The sequence below is a fragment of the Pezoporus occidentalis genome, unplaced genomic scaffold, assembly GCF_034315485.1.
Source record: "Pezoporus occidentalis ecotype Australia unplaced genomic scaffold, CSIRO_AGI_Poc_V1 ctg48, whole genome shotgun sequence".
In the NCBI taxonomy this organism is placed as follows: domain Eukaryota; kingdom Metazoa; phylum Chordata; class Aves; order Psittaciformes; family Psittacidae; genus Pezoporus; species Pezoporus occidentalis.
Genome location: NW_026915813.1, coordinates 5,606,426 through 5,621,530, shown reverse-complemented (window position 1 = coordinate 5,621,530; position 15,105 = coordinate 5,606,426). Strand labels below are relative to the sequence as shown.

The window sequence follows — 15,105 nt, the reverse complement described above, 5'->3', positions numbered from 1 at the left end:
ACTCCCTGCAAAATGTGCAGTTTTTCAAAATGTCTCTGAATTTATTCTGGGTCACTGAAAGCTGTCCCAGTACAAAAGTTAAAAAAAACCCAACCCAGGCAGTCTGCTAAACTTCCCTGCCTGCAGAACTTTGATGAGAGGAGTATCGCAAAAGCTCTCATACCTAGTTAAGTGTCAGGTTGTAATATGCCAAATGTTTGGTTCTTTCACTTGATTTTTGTTTTTTGTTTTTTGTTTTTTTTTAATGAGAAGCTTTGAAATGCCTAATGCTGATGACACTTCAAAGCCCCTATTACTAAGCAACTACTAAACACATTAATTAACATCTTGCTGAGAAGAAGGATCAGAATTATTCTGACATCACAGACTTAATACTGTTACAGCTTGCACATAGTTTAGCATGTTTAGCTTAGGAGCATGTCTTCATACTGCTAGATTCCACAGGCTTACATACCTATGATGTCATCTACCTGGACTTGTGCAAAGTGTTTGACACTGTCCTGGATGACATATTTGTCTCTAAACTGGAGAGACATAAACTTGATGGATGTATCACCCAGTGGATAAAGAATTGACTGGATGGACACACACAGAGACTTGTGGTCAATGGCTCAGTGTCCAGCTGGAGACCAGTAATGAGTGGTGTCCCTCAGGGGTCAGAAATGGGACTGGTTTTATTCAACCTTTTTGTCATGACATGGACAGTGGGATTGAGTGCACCCTCAGCAAGTTTGCCGATGACACCAAGCTGTGTGGTTCTCTTGATACACTGAAGGGAAGGAATGCCATCCAGAGGGACCTTGACATGATTGAGAGGTGGGCTGATGCCAACCTTATGAAGTTTAACCATGCCAAGTGCAAGGTCCTACACCTGGGTTGGGGCAATCCCAGGCACAGCTAAGAATATTACATGCAGTTCATACCAATATGTTATTCACTGAAGAGTTAATGTATGTTTTGCTATTTTGATAAATTCAAAGAGGATTCTTTGTCTTACTGTAGCAGTATTTTAATCCATCCATTGCTTGGCAGGCAGTGTAGGAAAGATTACACTTGGATTTTACTTTGACAGTGAGATACCAGATAGGAAGTGGTGGTTAATGTGTGACATGGATAAAGAACGGCGTGTTATCACTCGGATACACAACTAAATCGTTAAAATACAGTGATTTGTGGCTCAACTGCAAGTTAGTCTCTACTGCAATAACAGTTCAGAATAGAACCTGAAAAAAGCATAGCAAACCTTCTTCTTGCAATTTGATGTTCATATTTCAAATTATTAGTGCTGGGGACAAAGGAAAAGAATGAGAACTTTGTCCGAAAAAGGAAGCTACAGAATTACACATGCTGTTAGTGACTGGCAGTGTCAGCAGGGAACAGTGCAAAGCTACAAAACAATCAGAGAAGATGCAGAAAAAATATACTGAAATTATAAGTGCTGCAAATAATAAGAAGAAAATATGGCTTCAAAAGTGAAGTCACATAAAACTCTGCCAGCATAGAAAGTCAAGCTCACAGACCATGGCCGGCAGATTGCAAAACAGGCATCAAAATGTCATTGCTTTAGGTTTGTAGGATTTCTAGAGGTATAATAATGGGAAAAATTCTGATCCTGGTTCTGTTGCTGGGAGGTGGAAGACATGTTGTGGAATACTGTTGGGATCCTATGTAGGGTTTAGATGGGTGTGTACAGCTTGGCTGTGCAGGATCCTTTCACTGAGGGAGCAGGGGGCCTACATTGTGGAGAAGTATACGTTGGGAAAGCATACATTGGGAAACAGAAGCATACTCATTTTGCCATCTACCTACAGGCTACCTTCCTCATATGCAGTAAGACTGAAAAAAGTGGTTAACTCTGCTCCAGACATCAGTCCTGCTGCATTAAATTTCTGTGGAAGAGCTCTCTACTGGCAAAGACCTCTCCTCCCCTGGGAACCCTCAGCCAGACCTTACTGTTTGCTTTGAATACAGAACTCAGGTTTTCTCTGTAAAACACTGCAAGTGCATCAGAGGGACTTTCCTCAGAGAGAAGAAAACCCAAAGAATGTCTGAAGGAGGAATTTTGAATTTGAAGCATACTGAAAATGCTAAAGAAAATAAGATGTGAATCACTGTTACCTCCAGCCACTACCATGTTGTATATATAAGTATATATATATATTTAATTTCACAATTCTCCTGTTCTCTGATAAGGCTATATTCATGGCTGTATCTCAATTACATTCTGAAATTAATTTCTAGGTAGCAGTATTAGGATGCTATTTACCCTGTCTGGTTCCCAGCTGGGGGAAAAGAAAGTGTTTCGGAATCTCTTTTCATTCTTCTGTAGTGCTCTTTTTTTTTTAGCTCTGGTCAGTTTTAGACTTCCCTGGTTTTGCAGACAATCTCAAAATACTGGTCTGGAGCTCTTTAAATTACTTTTTTTCTTTTTTTTTTTATCCTATCTAGCAAAACTTCAGTGTTAGTACTTTTCCAGTAGAGACCACAGACACAATCTGTTTGCTTCAAATACATTTTTAAGTCCTTCCATGTGAAGGGAAGCATTCAAAATTTTTTGTTTGTTTTACTCTGCAGGATATTCTAATCACCTGACAGCCTGCAGAAATTAATCTTGTCTCTGTCATATAAATTGACAGACAGCTGAGTGAAAGAGTTTTAGTGGGCTATCATGCTCTGAATGCATCCTCTGATGACTGTCCTTACAGTGCTTCTAGAGTAGGCTCTTTTATGTTTTCAATACAAGAGGAGAAAATATGGACTGTCTAACCCAGTGGTGTCTGGAATGCTAGCAGTGCTAATAATGGTAGCCAAAAGTCTCAAGGAAAAACTTGTTTTTTTTTGTTTCATGCCTGTCTATCCTTTAAACCTGGCAGACCTGGGCCACTCAGAGCCTGAAGTGAGCAAACTAGGTCTGTGGGTACCTGCTCTCTTTGATTGCTGTCTCCCTTTTAATTACTGTAACTCTGGTGTTGTGTATTCATTCTTTGTTCTTTTTTATTCCTGAGGAACAGATGTCTTGTCACAGTCATCTACCCCTTATGTGTACTTTCTTATGTAAATTGCACAAAACAAACCATAGTTGCCTACCAGATTATTTTATCCATAATGAAGCGTCATTTTCATGGTGGAAGAGAATATGGGGATTGACCTTCAATCAAAAAACTGATGAGTTATTCAGAGAATGCAATAAGTAACATAAAATAAATACCTAAATGTAGTGAGGCTTTCCAGGCATCACACTTGTTTTTTTTGTTTGTTTTGACAAGTGAGGTGCATTAAATGTTATATTTCATATTGTTTTATGTTTCTGAATTCTCTGGAACATTCAGAGCTCTCTTCATCATGTATTGCCAGTGAATATCAAAGCAAAGCAAATATTATCTGGACTCTCATAGAAATTCTTGTAAGATATTAAAATGAAAGAGCAACACTCTTTTGACACATTTAAGGATTAATATGTAAACAAATTCCAGTGTCTCATTTGTTCTTCTTGTCTCCACTGTCTTTGCTCCTGAAATTTCCATGCCATTTTGGATGGTTACTAGCTCACGCAGAAACATGTTCACCTTAGAGATCTATGTGGAGAAGGTATAAATCAAGACCTAATCTTTCCAGCGCAGCAAGTCTGAATTTAAATAAAAAGCACAGAGTGACACAGAATAAACAACTGATAGAATTACTAATCTGTTTGAAAAGAAGTCATATTTTTGGTATGCAAATCACCACTTTATAAAGAAAAATGCTCACTGCACACCAAAGAGTGTAGTAAGAGAGGAAGTGGTAATACAGGCATCCATATTGCATAAAGACAGAAGATGGAGAGAGAGTTTAGATGACAAGAAGAATTTCCTGACTATTAAAGACTAGCTGTGCTGATTTTATCAATGTTGGAAGTCTCCCAGTCTTGGTGCTCAATGCACAAAAATCTTCTGTTCATTTAAACAGCAAATGCCAGTGCTTTATGTTTGTCTGAACTGTTGCGCTAATGTTCTTCAAACCTATGCTGTAAAGACCACACATGCAGCTGTGCTATTAGGACTGTCTGCTGAGACTGCCAACACAAATGTTTTGTATTTGTTTCTGTACAGTTGCTCACGTGGTAGGGCCATCTATCCTTGTCAGATGGTCTAAACCAACCATTAACAGTCATTGTCTATCAATGAGGTAAACATTACTATTGAATATATAGCTGGTATAAGTTATTTGTAACATTTCTATTGAATATATAGTTGGTATAAGTTATTTGTAAGGTACATTTGCACTGTGAGAAAAATGAAACAATTCCCCTTGATCCTTTAGGCATCCTACTGCACCCTTCAATGAGTTTCTAAGATAACTTAGCATCAGCCTCCTACCAATTCCAAAACTCCTAGCAAAACTAAGACTCTCATGTTTGAATCCACAGAAAGCTTTGCTTAGGCACATGGATTTGTTTGTATCAGGTTCATACATGGTTGAGGTCTGCAGGAAAGAAATTAAGAGACACTGTCAAATTGTTTAGAAGAAAATTGTTGGGCTCCTTTATAGTGCTCCAAGTAAGTTAATTGGGCAGTTGGAAACTGAATACGTTTGTCAGCTTGCTTTATTTCCTTCATGTATGTTGGTTAGCATTCTATAACCAGTCTGAAACAAGACACTGAATTTAACACTGCTCTGTTCTTGTCTTAATGAGTAGTTCTGGACAAGGTAGAAGCTCACCATTTGGACTAGAAATGCACCCTAACAGCATGCTAGTGTTTAAACCACACTACAAGGCTCAATAGACATTGGCTTTATATTTCCTTAGCTTTTTGTTCTGCTTTGTTTAATGGTTATTTGGTTTGTTGTGAGTTTTTTAAGCAGAACTATGAAAGGTGCTGCCTTGCTCCAACCTCTCTGTTTTCCATAGGTGCATGAGCTAGGCTTTCCTGTGACATTTGCTCTTGATTGGCATAACAGTCTCTTGTCTGCAGTGAGCTACTAATGAAGCAACAAGGGATTAGGAAGACAAGCTGGCAAACATCCACATGCTGCATCAACTGAACTGGAGGAACTCTTCTGTCAGCCTCTTATTTGAAGGCTGTAGATAAGTTTCCTAATCATATTTATGATAAAGTTAACTTAATACAATGTTCACAGCTAAAGTCTGAAGGAGGAGTGGCAGTTTTCCAATAATATGCAGAAAAAAAATGTAGCAAAAAGCAGAATGTCTTTCTAATTATTAATAATATTTCTAATTATTAATGATGTGTCTTCTCCCTTTGCTATCTGGATGAAATTTTTACCATGTTGTGTCATAAAATTCTCACCCTCTGTCCATAGCTATGGGTTCAAAAATATCAGCATCTACGTGCTGTGTATAACAGAAACTTTGTAGCACAGGGAGAACAGATGTCATAATATTTCAGAATATTAGGGGCTGTATTAGAGCCAGCAACATCTCTTATGAGTAAAGTCGAATTTACAAACAAGTAAGGCTAGCATTATTGCTTGAGACGGTTAACAGTTTAATATTCTCCAAAAGTCAACAGTGAATAGGTGTGGCAGTAGAATGTTAAGACTGGCCTTGAAGGTGATGGCAAATAGTTTGTGTATGAGGAAGTGGATCCATCAGAAATGTAAAGAGAAGGCTGAGATAGTTGAAGTGGTAAGCCTGAATGGTGGTTTTGCAGCAGCATCCTGAGTGGATAAAAACCAGCAAGACAGCACTTGACAAAGACAGAAAGAGAAGGTCATAGTAGTTGAGGAACAAAACCATGAAAATCTGAATTAAAAGTTTTGTTGTCTATCAGGGAATAAATATGAATCTTAGAGCTGTTGCACTGAAGGCATTAGATGCACCCTAGATTTGAAGGTATAGTGGGAGAAATAACTTAAGACGTGACACCCAGGTTAAATGGCTGCAGGACTGAAATGGCTAGGAAAGTTTAAATGAAACTACTTTTGTCACCACAAGTGTTAGCTCACATGCTTACACATTGGCAGAATAACAGTTTCTTAAACCACATTGAATATAATGGAGGTGAGGGTCATGTACTAACAGCCCTAGGAAAGCATGGTGAAACAAGCTGTGGGAGTCTGCTACGACCTGTGGCATCCCCACAGCTGTGTGAGGCACTGAACATGAGCTATTCGAGGCCATGTGTCATTCAGAGAAAATTAAATCAAATACCATGAAACACCGTCACTTGACATACTGTGACTATCTCAACATTTGAAATGAAGCTTGCTGCATTAGTTTCTCATTGCTGAAGATGCATAGGACTTTTACAAATGACAGCTAATAAATCTCTGTCCTATGTGACAGGACTTTCTCTGTAGTTTGGAAAATGATCAGGATGTTTCCTCAATTGAAAACACTTGAAAATACATCAAATTTCTTAGGATAAAACCCCTTGCTAATAAATAGGTAGCACAAACAAATCATGAGAACAGTTGGGCTTCATCTGTGGAATTACAACAGCCAAGAATTTTTCAGCTTCAGTTTCTTCAGAGAGTTTTAAAATATACTTGTAATTTTTAAGATGTTGAACCTTTTTTAAGATTTTTCTTTATTTTTAATGAGGTTTAAAGACCTCCAGTAAAGGAGTTATTGGAATGGGGGTTTTCCATGTGATAAGAAAATTTCTGTCTTCTAATGACATATAGTTCATGGTCACAGTTAGTATGATACCTGTATCCATTTCCAGAAATATACACTTCCAGATTCAGGGAGCTGTATTTTCACTGCATGGAAAGGGATAAACTTGAAATATAATTCCTTTTTATAGGCTACAGAATACCCAGAAGGATATCAGAATAATATTTAGAATAACTGACATATTGACAGATTCTGTGCTGCTTCTCACATTTATAACAACCCAAAACTTCTGAAGAGTGAGGTTATAATACAATCCAGATCTTCAGGTATAATTTTCAACCAGGACTACATCTCAGTTGGCTGGTGAGGATGTTTTATGTCAGACTCTTCGAAAAGCCTGCTTATGAATGTTATAGTACATAACTTTTTCTATTTAATCAGTTATGTAAAAGCACAGGATTTATATATTGCCATCTAAATATGCACCAAGTGTGAAGAGCCAGAACTTCTGCTTCATGACTTCATCTTGCCTCCACAACCTCCCTTCACAACCAGAGACATTTTGGGTAAGATACAACCTTCATGCCAGCCCACAAAATTGTTGCTTCCTGTTGACACGGGGCTAAAGTGCCTGCTTAGGGTGTTATCAGGCATACCATTAGTATGGCTTCTTGGGTAGGACTGGGAAGTAGTCTTCTTCTGATATGGTGTAAGCATCATCATGTCTGAACTGAGGTAATTCCATGAGTTGTGACAAGTGAAAAGCATTGGACAAAGTTTGGGATGTAAACTTAGAGAAAAGTTGTGAAGAGGTAGAAATATGGCACTGTAATGTCAGATTGCTGTATTTATTTTTATTTTATTCTTTTACCAGTGCTAGATCTGGGACAGATTCTATGGAAACCAAGCCATGCTAGCGCAATGCCTAGAGGGAAGATGCAGTATGTATTATAAGATTTAAAATTTATAATGGCTGAATGAATCATATCATTTTGTATCTTTGGATTCATTAAATATTTACTGAGAAAGTAGGTTAAATGAAAACTAAAAGACAAAAGTTAGTATCTTTTTGCTGGTTTTGCTCAATGATTTGATGGGCTAGAAGATTTGCTAGGTTTTATATGTTGAAAAAAATACAGGATTTTTTTTATTATTCATTTCTTTTGCAAGTAGTAAATTTAAGAGACAGAAAAAGGGAGACGTAAGTGTAATGACAGCTGCTGAGATAATAATGTATTTGCACTTATGATACATCAAGATTCTGTAGCCCATTTTTTCCTTTAGAAATAAGAGTGGTTTACCCCCTTTTAAGATTAAAAACATATAAACTTATTTTAAATAGACGCACAGAATATTTTAATGATTTTATTGGATGTTAGAATATTTATTCAAAGCTGTTCTTATTAAGGAGAAAACAGTATTTATCTTAGTAATAATTTGCAGGGACATCACTTCTAAAGCTATCTTAGATGGATCTACCTTTACATTATGATTTTTAACCTCATCATATACATATTGAAAAGTATTATTTAGGTTGTTCTCAGTCAAAATTGAGAAACTGTTGGTTCTATTAGAAGCTCTGTTCTCAGACATTATGTGTGATTTGGGACTCTAGTGCTATTCCATTTCGGCTTTCTCATGCTTTTCATAGCTGTCCTGTTTGTACCCAGCTCTGCCAGTTAGCTCTGCCACTAACCACCCTGTCAGTGATAGCTTTCCCCCAGATTTGTTAGTGTAGCAGTGCATGTGTGCGTCCCAGATGCACAGTCATCAAGATTAGCTCAGATCACTAATCTGAGCTTAAAAAATCGAACTGATTTTTACTCATGCAGGCCAGGCTCCTTCTGTATTCCAATAGGTACCTGTTTCCTATCTGCCAGCCCCCTTACTCCCACTTCATTACACTGTTTTCAGGAATGATAATACCAATCATAATGCAAGTATACCTGGCGGACAAAGAAGTTGCTGCCTGTTCTCACGTGACACTATGATTGTTTTTGAATCTTATCTAAGGGAAAGAAAGAAAACTGAGCCCTTGGCAGTAATTGATTTCAGCTGTGTGAGGGACAGTACTCTACCAGACAGGATTAAATTTGTTGCAATTGTTCCTCTGCTCATTTTGCTGCAATAGAGGCACTATTTTTCTAATGTAAATTCCTTCTTAGATGCTAAATTATGAAGGGATTTAGAGAGTAAATCCCTAACTGTGAATAGAGTTGTGCATTGAGTGAGACAATGCCAGCCAGTACTGCAAACTGCTATAGATAGGCCAGTGGCTGTTACTGGTGTAAGATGATAGGACAAGGGGTAATGGGTATAAACTGGAACACAAGAGGTTCCACTTAAACTTGAGAAGAAACTTCTCAGTGAGGGTGACAGAACACTGGAACAGGGTGTCCAGGGAGGTTGTGGAGTCTCCTTCCCTGGAGACATTCAAAACCCGCCTGGACACATTCCTGTGTAACATTATCTAGGTGTTCCTGCTCCGGCAGGGGGATTGGACTAGATGATCTTTCGAGGTCCCTTCCAATCTCTAGCATACTGTGATACTGTGATACTGTGATGTGTTGGACAGGGCTTTGAGCAACCTGGTCTAGTGGAAGGTGTCCCTGCCCATGGCAGGGGGTTAGAACTAGGTGATCTTTAAGGTCCCTTCCAACTCAAACCATTCTATGATTCTATGATTCAGTCTTGAGATTTGTGTTCCTGTATTTCATCTCTCATATTTTCCATGAAAAATCTTTGTTTAGCAATTATTACTGAAGTGAGAAACTGTCAAAAATATTGAGCTTGCTTTTTGTTCTCCTCAGTGTCTTCTTTTGAATTTTTGTTTTCCAGGTAAGCCCACTGAATAAGCCTTTTTGAGACAGCATGTTTTGATTGTTCTAATTACAAAAAAAAAAAATGTTCTTAATGCACTGCTGCATATAAAATGCTGTGTATTGCTTACCACATGCAACAGTCTGTACCTCATAGTACCGGGGCAGCTTTTTCACCTGGAGAAAGTAATGGACAAGTTGGCAACCCATCACCTGCCAAATCCTTATCTCAGCACAGCTACAGACCGCCGCAGCTCGCCACGGTGAGAAGCGGCTATGGCTGTGAATGCCCCTTCCTAACGGCAGGGATTCCACCCGGTCGTTCCTGTGCTTCCCCGCCAGGGCTGCGGCCAGGCCTGCGCGCCCGGCCGGTCCCCCGGTGCACAGCGCCGTCCGGGTCCCCGTTTCCCCGGCAACGCGCTCCCGGCCCCGACGCCGCCTCCCGCCGTGGCCGGGCGGCGGAGCGGCTCCCGCCCGCCCAGCGCGCTGCCGGCGCTCCCGCACGGCGTTTGCCCGGGGACGTTTCCTAGGTGACCTCGGACTGGCCCCTCGCTTCCCACATGGGTGGCGGGCCGGGCGGTCCCCGCGGGCCGGGGCTGATCAGCCAGCCCCGCCTGGCCTCCGCCCGGGCAGACAGGATGCGCTGCTCCCAGCCGCTCCCCTCCCGCTCCCCCCCCTTACCTCGCAGGAGCCTTCTGCGCCTAGTTTAATGGTTTTGCAAAGAAAGCCAGCAGAAGAGCACTTTTCTCAGTGGCGGTGGTCAGACCATGACCTAACTCATCATGAACTTGGAAGGGCTCGAAATGATAGCAGTTTTGATCGTGATTGTGCTTTTTGTTAAAGTGTTGGAACAGTTTGGGCTGATTGAAGCAGGTTTAGAAGGTAAGGGAGTGCTTTTCAGTGGTTTGTCATTTCTGTGTTCTTGTCATCCTCTTGCAGCAAGGCAAAGGGCACCTGTAAACTGGGTGTAAGGCACTATCTGATCCACCTCAAGAGCGACGTGCGCATCAGTGGCTGTGTGTGGTTGATGTTGAAGATGAGGTGATTTGCTTTCACAGGAAAAATAAACTGGTATCCTGAATACTACAAGTACAAACTTAGATGTTAATCAAAGATAAATGGCTCAAAATCTGAATCTCTTAGTCCTGTTTTAAATCTGAAAATTTAAAGTAGTAGGGGTCAAAGCAGATTTCAAGATGTTAACATGCAAATACAGTTATATTGCCTTAAAATTGTCTTGCAATCTATCCAGAATTGTTTGGTAATCTATTCATGTTAACATCTGTACTGGAATTGTTATAATGTCAAAATATATACTTTACAGTATTTAAAAACCTGTTGAATATTTAATTTACTGCTAACATTTTAAAATGTTTGAGGAAGAGGAACTACAATACTCGGATTCAAAATAAGTAGCTAACATTCACTTGGGACAATCAAGTGCAACGTTTATTGATGGATGCTTTGTTTATCATAGATCACCACTTCTTAGAAATACTGTTTCTGTATAAAGCAGTAACAATAAAATATAAGAAGCTTACTTTATTTTAAAGGTATACTTTTTATACCTCATTTCTAAAAGTGCTGTTATGAAAAGTTAGTCTGAAAAAACACTGATTGCAGCATGGCTGGTAACGTAATGATATTCATTGCATCCCAGTGTTTTATTAGGTTCCAGACCAAAATGGTCTGTTTCTCAAATATTGAAGAAATACTGTGTTCTCAAATCTCCTGTAAGCTAGCATTTGAGTACCGTGTATATACTTATGCCTAAGAAAAGGGGAACTTTGTTGACTTAGAGATTGTGGTCTCATGTGTTAACGAGTGAGAATATAAGCAAAATTTGCTCCTATGAAAAGGTCTAAAGTAATCCTGTTGATTTAACCCTTTCAAGAAACAGTCTTACAGATTTTAAATAAGGAAGTCACACAGCTGTTTCTCCATGTTTCTGTCTTGTGCGTACTTGCTAGTATTGATATGAAAACCCTGCAGGGACTCAAAAACATGTTATTGAGTGCATTTTTATTAAAATTTTATGTAGCCATTAGAGTGCATTATATTGAGTTATAGAGTGCATATTTAAATGATAATGCAGAGATACCGTTCAAATGTATGAACTTCTGCTTTTCTTTTTGTTTCATGTTCACTTGTAAACAGAAATGTCAATTAATTTAAAAAATGTTATGATAAAAGTTATCTCCAGCATTAAAGGTTGCAGAGATTTGATTAAACAAGCCATATTTACTTTTCAGGTTGGTCGGCAGGCTTGTGTATACCCTGTCGAGTCTGATTGCTGCATTGGGTCAGGTTCCCTGGCAAAATTTAGCACTTGATTGTTGTCTGTACTTGTTTTTAGGGCTAAGAAAACTGGTAATGGAAAGATAATTAGAAATGTAGTGAAGCTGCCTCTAAGTGGTTGTAAGATTTCTGTAAGAAATAAGTTTCTAATCCATCTCCCCTTTTTGTCTGCCTCAGTGGCCAAAAATTTCTTCTTACATAGTATAGGACAGGTTTCTAGCATGCCAGGTAGATGAAGGCACAGGAAGACATATATGCCCCATTCCTCTGTGGTGTTCAACTGCTGTGAATGAGATAAAAGGCATGTTACATGGGAATCAAGTAATAGATATAAACAATGGTGTATGAAAATGGGGCTTAGCCAAATGTCACAGACTTAGGAATTTGTTTTCTTGTAGTTCAGGAAGAGTGCAGGTTTATTCCCTATTTTTTTTCTTAAACTTGATAATTAAAGATCTGAACTGGTTACAACAGGAAAAAAAGGTAGTTTTATACACTTTTACTAGGGAGCTGAGAAAAACTCTCTCAATTTAAATAAGTATCAAGGCTATTCATTTCCACCCATGAATGAAAAGTGCAAGCATCATAAAATTGTGCAAATGTTAGAGATGTTTTTAAGTAGAATGTTAAGAAAAAATGAATTTTACAAGTGTACTTAGACTATCCATGTACTTTTCCAGAAATCAATGAGGAAGCTCATTGCAGTTTTCTGAAAGTCTTCTGGTTTAAGGATATTTGTAGTTGTCTGGTTTTGGATAGATTGTATCCCTTCTTTTTATTTTCTCAAGGGTTAATATGTTTCATACAAATTAATAGTTTATGGCATATGAAACACATCTAGTGTCTACCTGGAAATCATCCATAGAGTCAAAATAGTTTGTAATACAGTGCACCCGAAGCAGAATGTTAAATCGAAGCTCTCTAAATCAGATTGAAGCTTTGGTAGAGATCTAGGTTTCACAATCAGTCCCTATCGTGGTAACAAAAGCTTGAAGCAAACTTACCTTCCTTCCTACACTGGGTTGTCATGGTTCTGAACTTTGTGAACCACTTCCACACTAATTTGGAAGAATCAGGTGCAATTTTTGTAAATCAATAGCAAAATCTCATTTTCCTCTTTTCCGTGTCATAATTAAGTGTAAGTAATATAGGGCTTTCTTCAGACTCCTCAGTACAAATTACATGTATAATCATAAAGTATGCAATTATTTTCATAATAAAAATAATTAAAAATCAGTATACAAATTGTATGTACTTTTTTATGCTTATTTTCTGAGGTATGCGCACTCAGCAGTATGCTGTCTGTGGTTTTTGCCCAGTTGCCTTCAGCTGCTGAGTGATTCTGTTGTTGTAGAAGTATTTTCAAATAGATGTCTTTAATATTGTATGACAGCTCTGAAAGCAGTAAGTAGCAGAATAGATTTATACAATTTTGTAAGTTGTGGGTTGCAGAGACTTTAGGTTAAATATTATTGTCCTGGGTTCAGCACTAGCTTAAACCACAACAGGTATTTTATGATGTATTGCACTCACTTAGATTACAGTATGCTTTCTGTGGTTTTCCCTAGCTGTCTTTTGCTGCTGAGTGATTTTACTGTTGTTATAAAACTGTTTTCAAATAAATGTTTTTTTAATATTGTGTGACAGCTCCTAAAGTGATCAGTAGCAGAACTGATTTATTCACTCTCATGGGTTGTGGATTGCACAGACTTTTTCTCTGGGCTAGATATTTAATCCTTCATAAATTAGAATGTCCTCCTTAATAAACTTTACTGATTTTTTTTTTTTTTTTTAACAAGTGTATTAGGTGTAAGAAGTAATGTATTGTTACTTAATCAGGAAGGTTTATTCCTAGATATACCTAGGTATACGTTTAAAATCAGTCATATTTCTTCTTTTATGTCCATTTTGTCCAAAAGTCATTTATAATTAAAATGAGATACAAGAACTGAGCAAGTTGAATATACAGTATGTTGGCATTTTAAGATTATGCAATATTCAGGATATCAGTTTATATAATTTCAATATGTTTATAGTATTTTTATGAAAATTGTGATCTTCATTTATAAGGATCAAATGAATTTAATCAAGACATGGAAGAGGGTTTTTTGTGAGTATCTTCCTTGTGTGTCAGTTATTCTGGATAATTTGTTGTGGACAGTGATTGAAGCATCATGAGATCAGCCCTTTACTGACTTAAAATAATTTTGTCCTAATGTTTCTTGGGAAACCTGGACTGATTTTCAAAAGCCAAATCACTTACTATTCTTCATCAATGTAAGCATTGAAACCTACACCACTGGGGATAAAGTTCAGGGAAGAAATGTGAAGGATATGAGTGATTAAAAATATTTACATAAGAATACCCTGTTTGTTTGGAAATACTCTTAAGCAGTTACTACCTCTAATAGGAAAAGGAAAAGGGCGTAAAAGTGATCATAGGTTACTATGGAATATTGATTTCATATCTATCTAAACTCCTGGTTTAAGAGCACTGAGAATGACAGTAGTAGAACTTCACAGCTAAAATTGTAATAACTAAGTTAAATTACTGAAACACTTGAGTCCTCTAAAATATCAAAGCAGTTTCTAATCCCAATTTAATAATCCTGGCTATTGAAAACTTCCCATTCATGAGCTGGATAACAGCAAAACCATGGACACGTAGAGAGTTGCTTGTGATATTTGGAACTCTTTTTAAAAATGACTGGTTATGGCTGGAAATGTGGTGGAAGTTACTTGTGGTTCCTCTGAAATTAGCAGCCACTGAAGCTGTTTTGTCATCCAGGCTATGATCTGATGGGAATTTCAACATTTCCTTAGTGTTATTCATAGATGGAAATGGAGGAATATTCATTTCAGAAGATTCATAATGACTAGCAATTCATACTAGAAATAGCTTGTAATAAATATAATGGCATTTCTGCCTTTTTTCTTAAGATCAGTCTTGATGTCAAAGAGAGTTATGCACAGAATTTTGAACTACGAAGGCAGTCATGGACCAATATGTGAAATGATTAGCCAGAGCTGGCAGTGTGCATAAGAAAAAGATGATATAAATTTTAATATTAGCAATTTCAGGCATTCCTTTGAAGTAATTTGTTCAATTAAGTCTTCATAGATAACAAGATAAATTGAATTAAAACAGCTGTTGAAACAACTCCTTATATGCAGATGAGTGAGCAGTAGATGGGAATCGTTAATGCAGAACTCCACTGAAGTTTTCCTTGATTGAATATTTCTGTGCAAACAGCACTAGCAGGTCATTTGGAGATGGCAGCATGTACTGTGGTTGGTTTGGAGCTGTGTAGATGTGAGCACCTGACCAGGTTGTCTATCCTGCAGGCCACTACTGGGCAGAATTAATAAGAGGAAACCTCTTCTGATTCTGTTTTGTTTCTTTCATATAAGATGCCTGAAGTTCTAGAT

At 38.0% G+C, this 15,105-nt stretch overlaps 1 protein-coding gene across 7 annotated transcripts in view; it reads left to right on the top strand.

Moving 5' to 3' along the window:
- KCNIP4 (potassium voltage-gated channel interacting protein 4) overlaps window positions 1-15,105 on the top strand; it is a 447,064-nt gene that overhangs the window by 216,059 nt on the left and 215,900 nt on the right. The window contains exon 1 of one of the 7 annotated variants that reach the window (XM_062636490.1): window positions 10,015-10,260. The exons of the other annotated variants lie outside the window; for them this stretch is intronic. Within the exon in view, the coding sequence (XP_062492474.1) occupies window positions 10,161-10,260 (100 nt within the window). The 5' untranslated portion in view covers window positions 10,015-10,160. Of the gene's footprint in view, window positions 1-10,014; window positions 10,261-15,105 lie in introns of those variants that run through there. 7 annotated transcript variants of the gene reach the window in all.